Genomic DNA, 21111 nt, shown 5'->3' with positions numbered 1-21111 from the left:
GTTTATGCATATTTTATATTGAATATGGTATATGCGTATTTTGTATTGAATATAAAAACCGTGAGTAAACCAATGAATCCTTGAAGTGTGCTCTTTTCCTAAAGCATACAACTGCTGAAAGCATTGGTTTCTGCAACGCAGCCCTTAAATTAATAGCACTTCAATAGAGGGCTTATTTAACTGACAAAAACAGGGGCCCCATATTTAATATTACTTTGCGACCTTATCTCTGAATTACAGAAGCCAAGGAAGCCAGACACAGCAAGACAAATACACAAGTTTCCTGGTTAATGTCATATACTCTTTTTGATCTTAACGTACAAGAGCATCCACTGTTGCTGTACAGGAGTTTTAATGAACTGAGAAGACAGATGATGCTCCGACACTGTGACATGAAGCAAGCCTAGCAGATATCCAGGCAGCTTTATCCAGGATCAGAGCCAGAACACCAGTACGCCAAACGCATCCTTCTCCCTCTTGTGGCTGGTGTTAGCTTTCCTCCAGCTTCCCTGCAGAACACAGCTTCTCGCATGTGATCAGACAAGCCCATGGCACTTCTAATCATCCCTTACTCTCACTATAGCTGTAATTTCCAACACTGAATGAAAATTATTACCTTTAAACAAGTGCGCTTCCATGGGTAGTTTCCCAGGTTACATTCAATACATCGTATGGCACTTAGCTATGCTAACACAGCTTGCCTCTACACAGACACTGCTGGCAGGAAGAATGAGAGTTAACAAGGTTGAAGGGATCTAGGGCCACTGATATTGGTATTATTCCCTCATAAAACAAGTTAAAGCATCAGCTCAGCAGTATAATTTCTTCTAAATTGTGCCACGTAATAACACAATTGCTGCACAAAACCATTATATAAATATAAAGTAAGAAAGTTGGAACATACGGTGCTACTCACTGAATGGTCCAGTTTGAGTCTTTTCTCCTCAGATCTTTGCTTCTGCTTAAGAATTAGCTCATTGACTAAAAAACATAAATAAATGTCAGAGAAGAGGTGGATTTGAAGTTCATGAAACAAGTATGAAAGATTCTACCTTAATACTGCTGCTTTAGTTCTTAATTCCACATTACCAGTAATTAAAACAGTAGATGTCTCCACTTATGTCCTCACCAATTTATTCCTTGATTTTTAGGTAAAGTATATAAAGATTATTTTAAAAAAATCAACAAATACAAAGCCTACACATCCCCCAAATTACTTCAGTTCCTTTTTCTAAGCACCCATGGCTCTTTGACAAAGTTTTTCAACTCTGAGGCAGAAGTACATCACAGGAGAGTATGACAGCAATAAAACATGAACTGATTTACTACAGGCTGAAAACAAGCACAGCTGGACAGAACAACTTTTTCCTTTAATCACTATGTGTATTTTTAAAGATACATTTTGGCTACAGTTTTATTTCACACCAATTTGGTGAATGGTGCAAAGAGAGCAAGACAACCTCAGCCCTTCCCGCAGACACGTACAAGCTCTGCCCCCTCCAGCACATACCTCAGACCCCTGAACGCGGGTGCAAGGAAGCAGTGCTCTTCAGCCTAACACAGACACCAAGACCTGCCTCAGCACCATCTGCAGCACAACACGCTCTGGTCTAAATCAGGATGCCCATTACTGAAGCATTCCTCAGCCACTGTGGCTTTTACTCTATTTACTATACAATGGGTATCCCAGCATATGAAATAAAGATTTGATTTAATTTTTGGTATTTCACATCTTTTGATCTTTTCTCCCCATAACTAAGTCTTCAACTCTATTTCCAGTTAGAAACATCCCCCTCCTCTGTTTAACCTGCAATCAATTAGGTTTACATGTAGGTACATTTCCTCTGTATCTAATTTACACATACATACATCAAAGGACATCACTATAGTAGCCAAAATAGTACAGTATGTAATTCAGCCTCCTCCCCTTCAGCATCCACGCTTTCTAAACAGGGCATGTTCTTGATTATTAGACAGACACCAGTGCAAGAAAACAAAAGTAAATAATGAGATTCAAATCTCCAGCCATTAGAAAAACATCTTTGTTTTGCTTTTCTTAGTATGCAAACAGTAGCAAGTCAGTCTCACTACTGTAGCTCAGCATGTAGAACCACTAACCACTACTTTAAAAAAAAAAAAAAGACAGTTGGCCAAAGGGCTGATGCTTGGATTTTCTTTTCAATATCCAGAAGCTTGTTATTTATAGGACGAATTTACAAGCACCTTCCTTCCTTAACAACTAAGATGTTTCTCATGCAAGCAAGCCTAGAGCTCACCTAAGAAGTTGGGATAAAGATGATCTATGTTGTCCACAACATAGTTGCATTTGGGACATCTGTTATTGTCCTCCAAGCTTTGGTGAATACATTTATAGCTGTTTAAAAACATAAAAAACAAGAAGACAAACAAGTGAGCATACATGAAGGAACAAAACATAAGCACAAGGTAAATAATATAAACCTTAGATAAGGTGTACTCTATTTGTGTTGCCAGCTCACAGCTGCATTGCCAAGATCCCACAGTGAAGTCAAATGTTCCAATATTAACTCAGAGCATGCTACAGCAGAAAGACAGCAAAGTTCCTTGGCAAGGATTACCAAAGGTATTTAAGCACCTCACTTCCCTGAGGACTGTGGAAACGTGCACTTCAGCCACACTTCCACCTCATTCACCGCCCCCTTCCACAGGCAGAGCTAACGGACTGCATTATTCAGAAGCAACTCCTCTAGATTAGCCAAATTCCTAGCAAGCAACATTAAAAGCTATTATACATTTTGGGTAATTGATCTAGGGAAAAACCTTCACCAACTTCTCACATTTCCCCCCACCCCTAGCTGTTGCTCTCAGCAGAAGTGACTCCAGAGGTGCTCTCCAAGCTGTTAGCTATTTGAGGGACCAAGGAACTACAAGACGCACTTCAGCATCAGGTTTAAGCATCTCACTAAGACCCTAGCTTGATATCAACTGCTGGTAGAGACACCATGCGACAACATTGCTCTGTTCTTTCTAAGAAAAGATATTTGAATGCTTCTCACCTTGGAGTTCTGAAAAAGTTACAGATCACGGGGATAAAGCGTTGCCACAGAGAGCACAAAAACCCATTGCAGGTCAAAACTTTTCTCAAAGTTACTGAATCTGCTGCTTGCAGAAGTGCTTTATGCTACTAAAAATATTACTTCTTGTAAAGGGTAGGTGATTTATTTCTGGTTAACAGACACTGTAAGAGTATGATGTACACAGGAATTGAAAACATCCTGGCTCAACACTTATTCCAATGCCTAGCTGAGAGGAGGAGCAGCAGATAGTTCCACATGTGCCCCTGGAGGGTTCTTGCACTTCTCCACAAAATATTTGTTCCTCATGATAGCCAGAGATAACACACCGAAAAATAAGTGGACCTTGGGCCAATTCCTTACAACAGAAACAAGCCTGAAGCATCTCCTCTCAAGAAGAGAATCGTAACAGACAGTGTGCAAGCCACTTCAAACTGTACACGGTCTTGCACAAAGGCAAGGAGAACCTCCCAACGTCAACACTCCCTCCCATGACCTCTACAGGGGTGGGACCAATAGAGGTAAGCTGACAAACTCTTCTGACTCTGGGTACTGGATACTACCAGCAGTTTATGACCATTTTATTTCTTTACAAAGGAAATGTGGTGGCACCGCACTTGTTTTAAACACTTCAATGACTTTTTTCAGTCTAACTGGTAACCCATCTTTTAAAATTGTATTTCAACCTCTTTCTTCAGTGTGGGGATAGAAGACAGAAAAGTAACAAAAACTCAGAAAGAAGGATTCACAGCAACTTCGGTCCACACTCACTGTAAAAGATGGATATTTTGCACAATATAAAAATAATCTTACCAGAAGCTGTGTCCACATTTTGTCATGTAGGCTTCTTCAATCATATCAAAACAGATGGGGCTGAAACCAAAACAAAACCAAAAAAATGACAAAGATGTCTTTTTATGTCAAAAAGGAAGGAAAGCATTACTAATTCAAAGCAGCCCCCTAATCAAGCTTAGGTAATATTTTCTATTTGTAAAATGAAAGAGGACACAAGTGCCACAGCAACCAGGCAGTATAAGGATCAAAAGGGCAATCCACAGTTCTTTGAACTCAGAAAGATACTGCAGTTTGCTACGATTAGAAACCAGGTAAGTGTTCTCTCTCAAAGCTTTCAACGGTTGCAAGCCACCCAGAGCCAGAGCACCTTCAACAAGCAAGGCTGCAGAAGAATCTCCCAAGTCAAAAAAGTGATGTACAGAGGCAGAGCAGAAATAGCGATGATTTCATGAGAACAAGAGCTAATAAGCAGGAGGAGCAGGTGCCAAGGCAGGGGTGTGCCTGCCAAGGCAGGGCTGAGGCTGCAATGAAGGTACCGGGCAACCAAAGGAGGGAACCAACAGCCAAGCACGGTGTTACAGAGTCACAGAAGAAGACAGGATAGGTAGAATAGGAGACCATTCATATGGAAGACAGGAATACAAATGGAAACAAGGGCTTTAGTTTTTTCCAAGACTAGTTATCAATCAAAGCACAGCCAGCTCTCCAGGAGGGATCACCAAGAACCAAGCTGGGAGCTGGAGAGAAGAAGGATGTGCAAGCAAGCAGTGCTCCACAGGAACCTGAGCAAGACAAGGGAGACAGGAATTCAGCGAGATGGGTAGTGGGAGAAATCTGTCTCATCATCAAGTGGCTGTGACATGTTTGAAAGGAAAATGAAACACAAATGAAAGCAGAGGAGAGCTGCATCTTACTTCCAGTGACTCCTACAGCTGCTATCCCTGACAGCTGGTGAGATATGCTGTCACATCCATACTTTTCTTCAGGCCTTGGCCAGCTATCCAGCAAGATGTTGTGGACAGCAACATCACAGTTCTGCCCATAACACCTGCCAGCTGTGTCACAAGCTTCACCTTGCTTTCCAGCCCTTAGAGACCCAAATGCTCTCCTCACTCCCGCAAGTCCACACCAATCTCAGTTCAGATGTTTTCACCAGCATTTGTTTTCTTCAGACAGTCTCCTCCCACCTTCTGCCAACAAGGCAGCTCCCACAGAATGAGCTGTTAATAAACTGTTAACAACTTTTGAAAGGCACAAATCTTTTTGAATCCAAGATCAAAAAACCCAGATGAGATGAAATAAGCAATACATGGCTGAGCAGGGGAGGGGAGCACCTCAGTTTCTCCCCTTCTAAGAAGTCATTCCCCCCTTCTATCATCCATTTTAGAGGATACTAACATTTGTCACCCCCTTAGGCATTTAAAAATAGGAAGGAGGAAACACCTCTTAACCACTTTTTTAAGGCCGTAGAGGGGAAGCTGTGTCCCCTGCCAATGCAATCCCCCTCTGAATCGCCAAGCTGAAAAACACAGATGCCTTGAAAGGTTTGTCCAACCTAACACACAAGCCAGGTTGTCTTAAATATTCCACCAAATAGACTGTATAAACACAATGTAAAGGCAAACGAATCAAACCAGAATTCCACTCTCTGAACCGAGTCACCTCAAAAGAAGCCTCAAAATAATTAACATGCCCCTGTCCCTTTTCCACCCTGACATACCCTTTCTGTACATCACTCGTCTTGAGTAGCACCAACTTCAGGACTTCAAGTCCCTGTTTCCGAGTTAGAAGTTATTTAGTTTCAAGGCACTGTTTAGTCTGACTAGATTATGACCAAGCTTAGCCAACAAGATGGATTAACAAGAAGAGAATTAGGCATCTTTGTATTCTGTTAGCTGGCCCTTAAAAAAGCAGCTCGAAGACTTGTGGTTACATGAGCGTCTGAGGCTGGTTTCTCCCCACTAGTGATGAAGAGCTTAATTTCTTCGCCTTCTTCTGGTCACGCTGTGTAACATAGTCCCACACTCTGTATCATGCTAAAAACTGCCATTCCCCACAAGGCCAGATGTGTTCTTTCCAGCATGTGCCTGATGTCCTGCCTCAAAAAAGTACAGCAATTAACAAAGCTGTAACACTCCTCTGCCTGCAATAGCACATCACAAATTAGAGTTAAAATAGGAAGATTACCTTCTAACATAACAGTCACCCAAAACCACTGTTTCCAAACTTACTCTTCTTCATGTCAGCTTGACTGGAGAAGTGACAGAGCCAAAACAGCTGAGAAAAAGCAATCACAGGCAGCAAGTGTAGCCATTCAGTGCCAGGGTCATCGTTAACAGAGCCTCAAGTTTCCATTAAGAACCTTTTCCCCTGAAATGCTCACTGATTTACAAGTGGAAACAAGATTGATGTCTTAATACTTACCAAAGCCAAGCTGGCTGTAACATATGAAAGCTGCTACGCACCAATTAAGTTCATCTAACACACAGGGAAGGTTAATAAAGTAGTCTCACAATGGGGACTTGAGACACACTGCAGCTCGCAGTACACACCAAAAGTGAGAAGCAAGGTGTGGTGAAATCAAGGTTTCTCTGCATGAGATAGCTCTTATTCTCTATTTGTCTTAAGCAGCAGAGCCAGGTAAAAAGGACGCGAATTACTTCAAGCCAAAAATGCCACTGTTCTTTACCAGACACTGATGCCTTACGTACTAAACAGTTATCTACCCAGCACTGCAAAGGTTTACCATTCTTTCTCTATGGGGTAGACCTCAAACATCTTAAAAATCATTTTAACCAAGTTCACACCTCTAAGTTTTGCCAGCTGTTTTCAAGGCACCTCTCAGCAGTGCTGCTGTCACCCTGCTGCAACCCAAACACCTGGCTGAAGTGGTCACTATAAAGTCTAAACACATTTCAAACTTCCTTCTGCTCTGCAGCAAACAAGACCCATTACAGCTTCCCCCTCCTGTTCTTCTCTCCTCTTTGGTCTAAGCAGAGAGCAGGACTTGCTGCAGGCTCTGTCCGTCACGTGGAAGGTGGCCAGGTTAAAGGTCACCATCATTACTATCTACTGAATATGAAGCTCCAATATAACAATAGATTACAAACCCATCATTGTACATGGTTTGTAAACAACTCGCTGTGTTCTCAGTTTGTGACCTCCAGGGTCAATCTGCAGTATTCCTTGCTAAAGGGGTTTGTCAGGTCACAAACACGCAAACAACTACACTCAGCCCATGCCTGGCATTAACAGGTAGTCACCTGAGGAAAGACTTGTTTTTAAAAGCTCATCCTGGGTTTGCTGGGTGTACCTCTCCAGGTCAGCATGCAACATCCTCTCTTTTGTATGTTCTTAGTTGTGCCAGAGCTCAGAAACAAGCACTGGTACAAAGCAGCCACTGAAGAAACAGCCTACAGATCCCCTCTGCCCAGGGAGCAAAGCAGATAGTAACTGGTTTTAAAGAGGTTTAGTCAGCCATTAATTGGGAAGGTTAATGTAAGGCCTGTGAAAGCTGTAAGCAATTACCCTGCTGGACAGGAGAAAACCCTCCAGTTAGAGGACTGCCTCTCAGGTACTCTCCAGGCAACTGGGAAGAGGCCTGGCTGCAGGAGCAGCACAAATTCTCCCTTTAAAGTCTACATCCCGCACAGAGAAACAAAAAGTTTCCCCTGTCATAATAAGGTTGCCCAGTAAGCCAGGCCTATTTGCTTTCCTGACTACAGCCGCACATTTCCAGGCAGCCGCTGATACACACCACAAACAGTACACGCTTGCAAACTCCTGAGAGTACACTTGATAAACATTTCACAACCCAGGCTAGCAATGTCCGCCAACATTTACGTTAAAGCCTAGGCCTCACATTGCTGAGACAGCACTTTCAGAAGACAGGCAGGGAGGTTGCACAGATTAACACTGTTTATGGGATTTCCACTTGCACACTGGTGATGTTTGAAACTCACCCTAACTTCTTTACCCTTTTCCCACCTTCAGTCCAGTACAGCCAGAATATACCACCAAGTTTACAGCTGTAGCCAACAGCAACTCACAGCCCATGTTCAGAAAAACTATCGAATGTTCCCTGCAGCCGGCAGCATCTTGAAAGTGTCCTTACAGAAAGAAAAAACAGCATATGTAAAACTTCTGCTTCTCACACTGAGCTATCCAAAGCTTGTTTAAATTAATTATTTAAACCTGCGCACACACAACTGTCCTCTTGGACACCGCTCAAATTCCAGAGTTGCCCCATTGAGTTTATTTCTGTACTGCATAACTGTATTGCTACCTCAGAAAAAAAGATCAACACTATAATTTGAAGCTTGTGTTAATATAAGCAAGCACAAGCCCTACAGCCCACAGAAATACACAGCAGTGAAAAACACAGGTAAGTTAACTATAATCATGGACTGCTCTTAAAGCTTCTGACCTGTACTTCAGTATGCCCAATGTGGTGCTTGTAAATACCAAAAGGGTAACAAGAAAATACTTTTTACCCTGATTACTACTCAGCTGATTTTTTTCCTCTCACTTGTTCAGCCAGCAGTACTCCTCAGTGAGGAGAAAACAGCTAATTACACACCCTCCTTGAAGCATGCACAGTACTCTACCTGCAGCAAAAAAGAACCAAGAAACTCAGCTTTTTGAACCATCTTAAACTACTACAGCTGGCCTATCAACCTTTTATGAGTGTAATTTCCCCTCAAACACTCTCATTTCTACAACAAGCAACAAAATGGGAAATGACAGCTGACTAGAACGGGACAGGGAGCAATGGCTGCACACCCCTACTGCCAGAGTGTAACTGTAGATGGAACACAGAGGCAGGGACATTTGCAGTCGCATAATCCCCCCTACCAGAAAACCCGTGCGCAACAGCAACGCAGCCATCTCCCACACCCAGTGCCCTTAAATCCACCTAACACGGCCCGGAGCCTTTGGCCAGAGCAGGACATTAGCTGATTGCATCTGTGCTCCCATCCCACTTCTGCTACTGAGCAAACAACTACTTAGAGTAACAAGCAGTTTTTTTTTATTATTACTTATTACTACCAAGAAGTATAGCTACTGTTTTTTCCGCCACTAACTTTTTAGCAGCTTCAGGTTCTCACTTCAGTAGCAAGGATATTTCCCATCTACTCTGCCAGACAGTTCACAAAGCTGCAAAATCAAGTCTACAGGTTTTTTGAGACTCCCATCCTGTGGAGATGCCAAACATGCAAACCTCACCTGTAAGTCAGAACTGTCAGACAAAGCCATCTTGGAAGCTGTGCCCCACTTCTCTTCCTCTTTTTTTTACTGTTTCTTTCCGATACATGACTTCCCTACAACTCAAGCTTCTTTCCAGTACCTCCTCACTGTTTGTCTCTCAGATGCAAACACTTACCCCTACTTTCTGTTTCACATTTCAGTACAGCCAACCAGCTATAAAAATCAAACCCACTCCTTATGCTAGGAGGTTTGAAACCCATTAGCAAAGGGGTCTCCTTAAAACTGCAAATTACCAACAGTTCCCAAAGCACGCATTGCGGAGGGCCTTGGTCTACCACTTCTGCCGAAAGGGTATTTCCAGCCACGAGCTGCAGCTTTGGCCGAACACGAGAAGGACAGCATATGAAAAGCTTCAAGAAAAATCTTCACCCTGTCATCACCGAAAACTTCCCACTCCTCTGGTTTTAGGTGCCGAACCGACACAAATCTTACTGCTGCTTCAAACGAGTCAACCTCTCCCAGCAAGAGAGGCAAACCCCTGCCAGCTTTGCTGGACCCATCAACCACCACGAGACTCCTCAGATCCCCGGCCGAGTGCACAAAACCCTCTGCCAGGGCCCTATCACCCAGGAAAACGAGCCGCTCGCTGGCGATGCCAGGGCCTTACGAGGAAATCTCTCGGAGACGTGGGTTCTTTCCGACACACGTCGGGCTGCTCCGGAGCATACCCCAGGAGGAAGCTGCTGAGGAATAACCTGATTTTCACTTAAAAACAGACAGGGTGAGAGCCACGCAGGGCCGAAAAGCAAACAGCCAGCCGCAAATATGGGGGGGGGGGGGGGGGGGAACCCCAAAGCCGCAACCCCCCCAGGGCAACTCGATGTCCCAAGGCTTCCTTCTCCTCAGCCAGCCCCTGAGGCGCTGCCGCCCGTCGCCCCGTCCCCCCGCCGGCATTCCACACCCTCAGCGCCGCCGCCATCGCGACATATCGCGCTCACCAGACGAAGTCGTTGCTCTTGTCCTCGTAGGAGTTGATGAGGCCGTTGCAGAGCGGGGTGAGCAGCGGCCTCTTCCTGCCGCCGCCTCCCGCCGCGGAGGAGCCGCCGCCGGGCCGCGCCGCCGCCGCCAGCCGGGCCAGCCCCGCGCCCGAGCCCGACACGGCGGCCGCCACCAGCACAGGCCGCGCCGCCGCGCCGCCCGAGGAGGACGAGCCCGGCGCCATGGCCGCCGAGGAGGAGGAGGAGGAGGAGGAAGAGGAGGAGGAGGCCGGTGCGGCGGGCGGCGCGGCAGGGTGAGGCGGCGGGCGGCTGCCCGACATGCCGAGGCGCGGACGGAGCGGGGCCGACGGCGGAGCGGCCTCAGCGCATCCCCGCCCGGGCGGCGCCGCGGGAACAATAAAGTTCGTTCAAAGAAGAAGAAAAAAAAAAACCACGCAAAAAAAAAAAAAACACGCCCGCCCGCGCGTCCCCCGCCCGGCGCTTGTTCAAGCTTTATTGACAGGCGAACAGAGCGCCGCGCATGCGCGGGGCGGGGCCGCGCTCCCCGCGGGGCGGGGCGGGGCGGGGCGGGGCGGGCGGTCCCTGTCAGGGCTCCGCCGCCAGCTGGGGGCTCGCGGTCTGAGGGGCGAGGCTGGCGCCGGGAAGGGCGATGGGATCGTGGGGTGCATGGAGAGGAGCGTGGGCAGCAGGGCGAGGGAGGTTCTCCTGCCCCTCTGCTCGGCCCCAGTAAGGTCCCATCTGCAGTGCTGTGTCCAGTGCTGGGCTCCCCAGTTCAAGAAAGATGAGGAGCTACTAGACAGAGTCCAGTGGAGGGCTACGAGGATGATGGGGGGACTGGAGCATCTCTCCTGTGAGGAAAAGCTGAGGGAGCTGGGCTTGTTCAGCCTGGAGAAGAGAAGGCTGCAAGGGGACCTAATAAATGCTTATAAATATCTGCAGGGTGGGTGTCAGGAGGACAGGGCCAGACTCTTTCCAGTGGTGCCCAGTGACAGGACAAGGGGCAATGGGCACAAACTGAAGCTGAGGAAGTTCTGTCTGAACATGAGGAAGAACTTCTTCCCTCTGAGGGTGATGGAGCACTGGAACAGGCTGCCCAGGGAGGTTGTGGAGTCTCCTTCTCTGGAGATATTCAAGACCCGCCTGGACACGGTGCTGTGCAGCCTGCTCTGGGTGACCCTGCTTCGGCAGGGGGGTTGGGCTGGGTGACCCACAGAGGTCCCTTCCAACCCCTGCCATGCTGTGATTTTGTGATTCTGAGCCAAAGATGTTGTTACTCTCCCTTCTATGAACAGCCTTCTGACTTTAGCAAGTCTCAGGACTCACCCCATACATATGAAACACATCGATTCCCCTGGATTTCAGTGGTGGCCAAGGAGAAGAGCCTACACACCTTGCCTTGAGACTGACTGTTGGTGCCTGTGTGCATCATATTTGCTGTTGCGAAGATAAAGGAAAGCATCGTTTCCTTGTCTTCCAGAGGGACCAAAAGCTTTATGGATGAGTGTCTGCAACCTTTCAGGTTTCCCAGGGAAGAACAAAGTAGTAGCAAGCAGTAGTATTGGCAGCAGCACGTCTACGTGCTTCATGTGTACTGAAATACTGGCTGGTCCTTGACAAGTCTGGCTGTCCTTTGGTGCCATTACTGGCTGTGCTCCCGGGAGGAAAAATGACACAGGTAAAAGCTGTTAAAGACAAAATTCATACCTGCTTATGCCTACGTGTAACTGGCCTTCACAACACCACCTCCACCCGCAGGCCTGGCAGGGAGTGTGGCACCCAGCACCTTCAGCACCCAAGGACTGGCTCCCTAATGCCTGAGCCTTAGGACATCGTGAATGAGCTCTTGGAGGCCCTCGGAGCGAAGACCTTCTCTTCACTGCCTTGATGAATACTGAACAGCCTCTGGCCTCTGGAGACACTTCTTTCCTGGGGTTACCTTGCGTTACCCGTTCCAAGGTCGATGCGTGCAGCCTAAGGGAAGATTAGGTGCTACTTCCCGGAGATACCTGTGCGTTGTATCAGGGTAAAGGACACGGATAAAGTCTCCTGATTTTAAAAGTTCACTGCAGCTGGAGCAGTGGCGCGTTGGTTAGCTTCCAGTCCCTGTGAGCATGAAATGAGCTCTGAAGAATTAATTTGCTACAGTCCAAGTATCGACAAGGCTGTTATTAGACCCCGTGGCAGGGGTACAAGAGTGAAACACGATAGGTGAGCTGTAAGAGGTTTTTCTCCGTCTCCTCCAGCCAGCAGCGTGCCAGATGCTCACACTGCCTCGGGGCTGGGATCCTGCCTGGGAGCACAGCTCTGGGTTCAGGACAGAGAGGGCAGTCCTGGCGTGGGGACACCTGCACCCACGTGCAGCACGCTCTTCCTCGAGTCCTGTCCAGATTCAAACCAAAGGATTGCTTGTGTTGCCTCACTTAATCTGGATATTACCCTTGTATCTCCTCTTAAAGGAGATATGCCTCTCTGCCTTCAAAGACGTGTGGAGCGCAGCCAGTCAAGCACCTCCTACCCAGCCAGTAAACACGACCCGTTCCTGAGCGGCCTGAAACTCAGGCTGAAAACAAGTCAGTTACTCTGGGATAAGCTGTCTCCAGCCCTTGATGATTACTTTTTGCAAAGAAACTGGTGTTTCTGACAGACCTACATTTTGGAAGACTGGCTGTAGGAATCTGCTCTTACTCCTCTGTATTTTGCAGCCTCCGAAGCCACTCACTCGCCGTGTCCCAAACAGCAAAGTACCAGTTCTGATCCTGTGCGAGGAGGGATGACGCACTAACCCTGACATTAAAGGGAGGAGCAGACAAGTACTGTCTGTAGATGAGTGAACCTTAATAGCAATATAGGTTCTGCTCTTCTGGGTACATAAATCCTACTTGTTATAAGCCCCGAGTTTGTGACTTTTATGACTGCAGCTCCATTTACCTGTGCAATAGGCGGCGGCAGCTGTGATGCCCGGTGGTAGCACAGCCGCAGAAATCGTTCAGGATGCTCTGCGCGGATCACCGTGCAGGGAGACTGCGACTTCTTCCACACGGAGCGACCTGTGGGCCAGGTGTTTGGGGCGAGTGACATTCACCTCCTGGGCTCCATTCCTGACGGCTGATGACTCATTAGGAAAATTACATCTGCTTCCCTTTCTGAGCCTGTTGCCGCCACCTGATTTCCACTGGGTCCGTTAGTCTGTTCAGGAGCCGAGCAGCCCCTGCTGGGAACGGCCACCTGGGCTTGGGAATCACTGCTCCAGAGGTCATTAGAGAGCCTTATTAATAATCATTGCATTAACCTCCCAGCCAGCCAGTGACAGAAATGCCATTTCTCCCATTTTATAGCTGAGAAAAGTGAAGCGTAGACAGATTCATCACCTGGTTACAGAGTCAATGGCAACTCTTAATGCTCCACAAATCTGAAGATGAGGCTGTCAGCAACTTCTCCTAAAGCTAACCTGCAGCAAAGCTATGCAGGAGACCCAGCTCCTACCCATCAGGTATGCTCCCTCCCCAGTTTACTGGGAGAAACCTGGACAGATCTCTCTGAATTCCAGTTCCTGCAGTCAGACACAGAGATGTGGGGGTCTGGAGGACGTGGTCAGGAGGCAGTGGCACGCAGGGAAGAGAGCTCAGCGCTCCCTGCCCGCAGCGGACGTCTCCTCTGCAGGGTGGTGGTACCCGCTTGGTGCCCACACAGGGGAGAGCCCCCGAGGAAGGGGCAAGAGGCGCTGCATGACTGTGCTTTGACAGGGGGGTAGGAACTGCCCGCTCTGACAGCAGCTCAGGTAAGTGTCTGATCATCTCCTGCAACTTGACTGTGAAGGAGTATTTGGTTATTAAAATACACAATTTTGGTTAACTCAGGCTGCTTGTGATGTCAGTACAGCAGGAACTGTGGGGGACCTGGTTGGTTGGTTGGTTGTTTCTTTTTAATTTCTTTTCTAGTTCAGTGATGCAGAAGCAAGTAGAGCTGGGAGGGAGGATGCTTAGCAACATCTGTTATAGTTCGGATATACACCGTTATTAAGAAAAGGATTTTCTCAATGCTTTATAACACCACCTTGCCACTGTCAAACAGAATTTTATGCACCAACCTCAACCTAACTCCAAGTCGGTGTAGACATTTTGAGCAAAAGTGGTTTAACCATTTTCAGAAATGAAGAATCGGCAGAATAAAATATTAATGTTTACTGCTGTATTTAAAAAGCAGTGATCTTTTAAAGCAAAAAAAAAAACGGTTATTGGGGAGAGGTGTCATCACTACAAACTACATCATTCAAGTCTTCTGAAGAGGCAGTTGACTTGATTGAACTAAAATGAGGTTAAAATCATCTAGTGATTCTTCTGTAATACTGAAATACCGTCTCCAAAGTTTCCAAGCACTACACAAACCTGAAGAGAAGTGCACGTGCAACTGCCATTTCCATGTGCGTGCACTGAAGCAAAGCTACAGAGGAGCCTGACTTCATTTTTGACCTACGCAAGCAGAAATACCTGATTCACTGCTCGAAATTATGAAATTCCCTTCATGGGGGGAAAAAAAAAAAGATACCATCTTGCTATTAAACACCACACTGTAATGCGTGTGCCCGGGGGTAGAGTGAGGGCTGCCTTACAGCACGTCCTTTCGCTCCGAGAGTCTTTGACCTTGCATTCAGAGAGAGGGCTCTCTAGGCAAATATTAACGAAACCCTCCGCTTGGCATAAGCATGGCTAGAGACAGTTTTTCTATCACATGGGCTTGGCCGTGGCGAGGCTCAGCTGCTCCTTACCCAGCGTAGCTGCTCCCTCGACATCCCCCGAACCTGGCCAAACCCAGCCCCTGGTACCGCTCCTGGCTCATATGCTGTGCCAAAATACATCCGTGATCAGATTCATCCCTCGTGTAACTGTGCAAATCATTTTAATAAAGATGAATTTGGCCTCTCTGTCCAGGGTGATATCGTTTCCACAAAATATGATTGACATTGATGTAGTTTATGCGCCTTTATAGTAAGGAACAGGTCTGTTTAGTGGCTTGCAGTCGGGTTTTTTTGAGCATTAGCATGTGCTGCTCCCTCCATTACATTCTGGACAGCAAAAGCCATCTGTCTCTGGTCTTGCCACCTGTAGAAGATTGACTGTACGGCTTGCGAGAGTCGGTGTTTCCGTGGAGCCGCGGCCACCTGGACCTGGTGTTTGCCTGAGCCGCGCTGCTCCGCGGCGTCTTTCGGGAAGTGTGTGCCTGGCCTGGGTGGTTGCAGGGGCAGGCTGGGACACGTGAGCTGTCAGAAGGAAAAAGATCAGGGAGCGGAACACGTCTAGAGGAATCTGTTTGAGATCTTGGGGTTTTCAAACCTGGTGAATGACCGTGTTAGGGATGACCGCATTAGGGTTGACCAGCCTGGATATTTTCCAGGCCACTTCCATTCATTGGGGTTGACTCTCCTGGCGCAGACCGATGGGTTTTGAAAAATTTACCCCTCGATAGAAGGCATCTGCCAAGGAGGGCATTTCAGGGCGCGATCCACTGACCTGCTGATGGTTTCCAGCCTGGGACATTCCACGCTGCCCTGTTAGCTCTGCCAGACCTGAGCTCTGCCCGCACAGGTGAGCTTTTCCATCTAGCCCGTGCGCTGTTCTCCATCGCCCAAACCAAACCTGTGCTGCACACAGGGAAACGTCTGGCGCGTCAGCTCCTGCGAGGAGGAAGGAAAATGATGTCCTTGCTGGTTATCCGGTGAGAAAAATTATCCTCAGGCCTTTGGAGGTGGCAAATAGAAGTCGCTGTCTGGACCAGCCCAAAGATCCGTCCGAGCTGGCGGGTGGGCACCGCTCCTGCCCGCTGCTTTGCCCAGCCGAAGCGGGCTCTACTCTCCCGTGTCACCTCTGTCCCCTGCGGCCCGGGACAGCCCATGGCGATGCTGTCGTGTCGCTCCCAGGCCAGATACAATACAGGTTTGTCGTGATTAAAGAAGACATAAAGTTGTGCCTGCCCTCATCCCTCCCAGGAAGTTGTGCCTGCCCTCATCCCTCCTCATCCTCCCATGGCCAGGGAAACACAGCGTGATGCCCGGGCTGGATGCTGGGGACTACGCACAAAATTCAGCCCCTGAAGTCCTCACTAGCCCTGGCCCTCACCCACCGACCTGCACCCCTGACACCTTCAACCAGCCAGGTCTCCCTCTCGTTTTTACTCCCCCATGTGCATTTCTTCCTCCCCAGCTCCAACCCCGGAGTCCCCAGATGCATCTGTGTGTGTGTATCCCTCTCCTGGCTGGGCAACCTCTGTGCCCGTGTGGCTGCTTTTCAAAGAGCCATAGAATGGTTTGTGTTGGAAGGGGCCTTGAAAGGTCACCTAGTCCAACTCCCCTGCAACAAGCAGGGACAATCGTCAATCTGAAACAGGGAAGGAAGACTGGCAGGTGTCAAATCCTCTACCTCTCCCCCCATATAAACGTGGAGGGGAGCAAAGTCCTTGCTGGGTGCCTGCTTTGGAAGCAGATGCCAGTGCAGCGCGAAGAGCTGACAGCTCTGTCGCTGAGGAGGTGAGCCCCGGGGTCTGACCTTCAGCAGAGAAGCAGGGGTGGGGGCTAAGCTCTGCCCCTGCATGCAGCATCATGCCAGCTGCCAGGACCCTGGGGACACAGAAGCAGCCTTGATTGCCCCAAGCAGCCTCAGCTGGGACCCCCACCCACACACCCCGTGGGCATTGGCCCAGGAGCTGTATTTAAGGTCAGGCCTGGGCTTCTCCCTTTGTTTGGGGTGTGGTGCAGCAGCACCCATCCCTTGTTCTACCTGGAGCTTCTGCTGTGGGTGGCTGGTCTCCAGTCCTGCCTCATCTTCTACTGCTCCTGGATGAGCTCAGGACCTGACTCCTTTGCTCTGTCTGGGGGTGTTGATGGACCCTGTTACCAGCACCCAGCCTTGCCTGCTGTGGTCAGGTCCTGTGGGGCTGCACCCTTGCCTGTGAGTGTTCTGCTGGGGCAACCATTGGTTCCTGGCCTGTTCCTGTGCTCCCTGATGTTGTCAACCGTGGATGTGGCTGTGCCCTGGCTGCTTCTCCTGCCTGCTTTCTCTTTGCTAAGCTGGGTGGGTGGCAGGTCGTAGGGGTTAATGCTGCAAGGACCCCCCCAGCTGGCAGCTGCTGAATTCGGGTAGGCTGGTAGATGGCTGGCAGAAGCTGCTTGTTTTCCTTCATGTTCTCTGCTTCCTTTTTTAAACTAGGGCTTAAAAAAGTATTCTGTGACCTTGTTGCCCCCTTTGAGCTGCTGCAGCATCCCTGCGCTGCCTTGCTTACCCTCTGCGAGCCCCTGTCCCCCAGAACCTGCTTGAGGCAAGACCCACCGTGGGCTGTCCTGGACAAGGGGTTGCCTGGAGAATCTGCCCTCACTGGGACAGCCTTCAGCCCAGGAGCTGAGGATGCCTTCAGGGCAGCAGCACTCTGCAATGCTTTATTAGCATCAGGGGGCTCAGCTGGGGATGGGGAAGCCCCCCCTGCGCCCCAGGGGAGAGGCCGGGTGTGGGAGACCTGCTTCTTCTCACTACCAGCGTTTACCATCAGAGGGCAAGCTCAGCCCAGGCGAGAAGGCTCCATACCCGGTTATTGCAGCCTGCTGCTTCGCAGCCCCATCTCTGCTGCCAGGTAATGACCAGGGAAAGGGAGGCCATTTACCGTCCCTCTCGCAGGGGACAGCCAGCTTCCCATCTCTGCCTGCTGCCAGGAAGGGCTCTGCTCCCCGGTTCCCCCAAGAGCAAGTCTCGCTTGGCAGGGACACCCCGCCTGTGGCGAGTGGTGAGGGTGATGCTGCCAGCTCCAGGTCGGGTCAATTTAATACAGAAGAGGTTCCCAGAAAGCAGCAGGTTTGTGCTTTAGCATCCCAAATATAATATAACATTCCCCAGCCTCTCCTCCAGCAGAAATTGTATTTATGGCTGAGAACAGACCCTGGAGCATGTGCGAAAGCTGTGCTGGCTGGTCCTTTACTTTCTATCCAGCATCTTTCTGGCTCTTTGGAGCCACCAGTGAGAGTGGCCGCACAACCCCAGCAAAACCAGTGGCATTAAGGGGACCTCCATGGGAGTGGTGCCCCTCAAGTGCTTCACACACATCCTGGAGGAGCAGGGAAAACTGCTTTATGCTACTGTGGCTCTGACCTCCCCCAGCAGCCCCGTGTGCTGGCATGTGGTCCTTGCTGCCAGACCCTCTGTGCTTCCCAGGGCATCTGGTGAGGGTTTACATCTTGCCAGCTCCCCCCATTGCCTCTTCCAATGAATCTCAGTCTTAATCCACACAGCCCTCGTTGCCCGGAGTCTTCCTTTAAAAAGCCTGGCGCTGGAGAGCTTTTCAGAGGGGAATAATGAACCAGACGCTTTCCCGGTGTCTCTCTTTGTTTTTACAGCCGTGGGTCTCCCCTGAGGACAGAGAGCCCTTTGTCCTACATGGGGTCCCCTTACAAAGGGGGGCTTGTGAACAGAGCATCCTCCCATTGGGTACCACATCAAACTGATTTTTTTTTTCCCACCTGCCCTCCTAGGCACAGCCAGTGTCAAAGCCCTTTCTGCATGCAGGGGACTGAGCCAATAGTTTTAACCTTGGAGATGCGTGATGTGTGGATGTGGAATCACTTGGTGCCGTCCTGCTGCCCACCCTCTGTCTAGCTGAAGGGTAAACGAAGGGTTAACCCGGTTGTCATCTTCTCCCCTGCCTGGTTGATAGTTGGAGCGAAGCCATATTTCATTCTTTAGATGGCCGATAATTGAATAAATTCTGCATCTCGAGTGAATTTAAAACCAAGACAGGAGCTCTCCCCATCAGGAGTCGATATGTTTTCTCTCGCAGGGATTTTTGTCTGGCATTAATACTGCCGCCGCCTCTTCCAGGGGATGAGGGCATGCTTGCGAGCTGTTGATTTCGCCTGATATGGGGCTTTAAATTCAGGTCTCTATATGCATCAGAGATTCCTGTTTCTGTTCCCTGCTAAGGGTGGAATCTAGGGCTTATGGCCTTAAAACTGTTAAGCCTTGAGTAACTTGCTGATGGTTTGGTGTTGTCCAGGCTCCTTGCCCAGGTAACACAGGGGAAGAAAGGCGGAGGGCTGCACATGCTGCTCAGGTGCCTGACTCTGCTTAGATCATGGTGTGGATGGGAGAAAACAATGTGATGTAGCTAATTAACGTCATGCTAATTAAATACTGGGTGGTACTTGTGTAGCCTTGCAATCACTCAGTTTCAGGTGGCAAATTCTCTCACTGTCACTTAATATACGGGTGCACTGTGGGCCTGAAGAAAGCTGTGTCCAGTAAAGTTGAGACTAGTGATATATTGAGCTGTTTAAAATATATTTACTTTGATCCTTTGTGTTTGCTTTTCTCAGATATTCAAACAAATGCTTTTGAGTCTGGGAACCGGCAGCTTTTTGGCACATGTTCATTCTGCAAACGGGGGCATTCACACCAGAAATGCGGTCCTAGGATTTCATAGCCACGCGGTGGGTAGACAGAGATGTGCCACGCAATCTGTGCCCCATCAGAAATACCTGGCACGGCTCGTGTTTCAAACTTCACTGAGCAAAATAATTGCATGGAGCTGTTTACTGTCAGTCTGCTGGCTGCATGTTATTAATAGGGGAGATGGAGTGAATAATTAGGACTAATGACTAAATTAGAGAAAGTTGTCATCTATTCATGAATAGTTTGCAGAGAGACAGTGTTCAACAATTAAACTGATAGGCAAAAATGATTCATTACTCTTTGCAAACATGTTCTGTGTTATGCCAATACGCAAACACCCACACCTGTGCCAATGTGGAGACTTCAACTTCCCCCACCCCACTTTGGTACTCAAGCTGGTGTGATGTGATTGCCAGGGGTGCTGGGGGTCCCCTGCCCCACTGAGCTTCCCTACCAGGCTATGGGCAGCTTTAGGAAAGCGGAGCCTTCTATCTAAAGTCTAAATCGCAGTCTGAGGATGATAGAATGGTTTGGGTTGGAAGGGGCATTCAAAGATCTAGTCCAACCATCCTGTTGTGGGTAGGGGCATCTTACACTAGATCAAGTTTCCTAAAGCCCCATCCAACCTGATTTTGAACATTTCCAGTGGTGAGGCATCCAAAACTTCTCTGGGCAACCTGTTCCAGTGTCTCACCACCTTCTAAGAATTTTTTTTACTTATATCTACCTTAGATCTTGCCCCCTGCCCTATCACTACAGGTCCTGGTAAAAAGTCTTTCTCCATCTTTCTTATAAGCATCCTTTATATATTGAAAGGTCTCAACAAGGTCTCCTGAGGCTGAACAGCCCCAGCGCTCCCAGTCTTTACTCCCAGCAGAGGGGTTCCAGCCCTCGGATCATTGCTGGGGCCTCCTCTGGCTCTGCTCCCGCAGCTCCAGGTCTGTGCTGTGCTGAGGGCTCCTGAGCTGGACGCAGGACTCCTGGGGTGCTCTCACCAGAGTGGGGCAGAGGGGCAGAATCCCCTCCCTCACCCTGCTGCTCACGCTGCTGGGGATGTACCCAGGACATGGTTGCCTTTCTGGGCTATGAGTGCACATTTCCAGCTTATATCCAGTTTGTCATCCACCAGTGTCCCCAAGTCCTTCTCTGCGGGGATGCTCTCAACCAATTCATCTGAGTTTGGGCTCCTGCATTGAATTCTGACAATCAGTTTGTGGAGCTGGAAGAAACTTAATGTGTTTGGCTGCCTCAGAAACACTAAAAACTTACTGCGGGAGTATGGAAAAACTAGCCACCATGGGGAGACCAGGGGGCTTGGGCAGTTTCACCTAGATCAAAGACAACTGAGGGGAGGGTACTGAAACAGGTTCCAAATACACCCAAAACTGCCAGAGCAGGAATAAACTGTCGCTTGAGGAAAAGTCAAGGAGTGATTTGTTTCAACTGCAGCATGAGAGTTAGGAAGACCTGAGGAAATGCCTTTCAGCCAGGAAAAAAAAAAGCAAAGCAGTAGATGTTGTGGGGAGTCCCCTTTGCTGGCAGGAGGATCCAACCCTATTGCTTAACCAGCTATGAGGGAAATGCTAAGTGAAGTTTGCCCCAGGAATTGGGATGCCCTGCCAGTTCCTCTCC

At 48.8% G+C, this 21111-nt stretch overlaps 1 protein-coding gene across 3 annotated transcripts in view; it reads right to left on the bottom strand.

Moving 5' to 3' along the window:
• Positions 1–10426, bottom strand: part of COP1 (COP1 E3 ubiquitin ligase) — a 128072-nt gene extending 117646 nt beyond the window's left edge. For 2 of the 3 annotated variants that reach the window (XM_075422613.1, XM_075422612.1), the window contains exons 1-4: positions 10055–10426; positions 3867–3926; positions 2277–2374; positions 917–981 (exon numbers count right to left, since the gene is read on the bottom strand). In XM_075422613.1, the coding sequence (XP_075278728.1) occupies positions 917–981; positions 2277–2374; positions 3867–3926; positions 10055–10374 (543 nt within the window). In that variant the 5' untranslated portion in view covers positions 10375–10426. Of the gene's footprint in view, positions 1–904; positions 982–2276; positions 2375–3866; positions 3927–10054 lie in introns of all 3 variants that reach the window. The other variant, XM_075422610.1, reaches the window with a different exon arrangement.
• Positions 10427–21111: the final 10685 nt, after the last annotated feature.

Source organism: Opisthocomus hoazin, chromosome 6 (assembly GCF_030867145.1).
Source record: "Opisthocomus hoazin isolate bOpiHoa1 chromosome 6, bOpiHoa1.hap1, whole genome shotgun sequence".
NCBI lineage: Eukaryota > Metazoa > Chordata > Aves > Opisthocomiformes > Opisthocomidae > Opisthocomus > Opisthocomus hoazin.
Note: the sequence above shows the minus strand (reverse complement) of the source record. Positions and strands in the feature narration are given on the sequence as shown.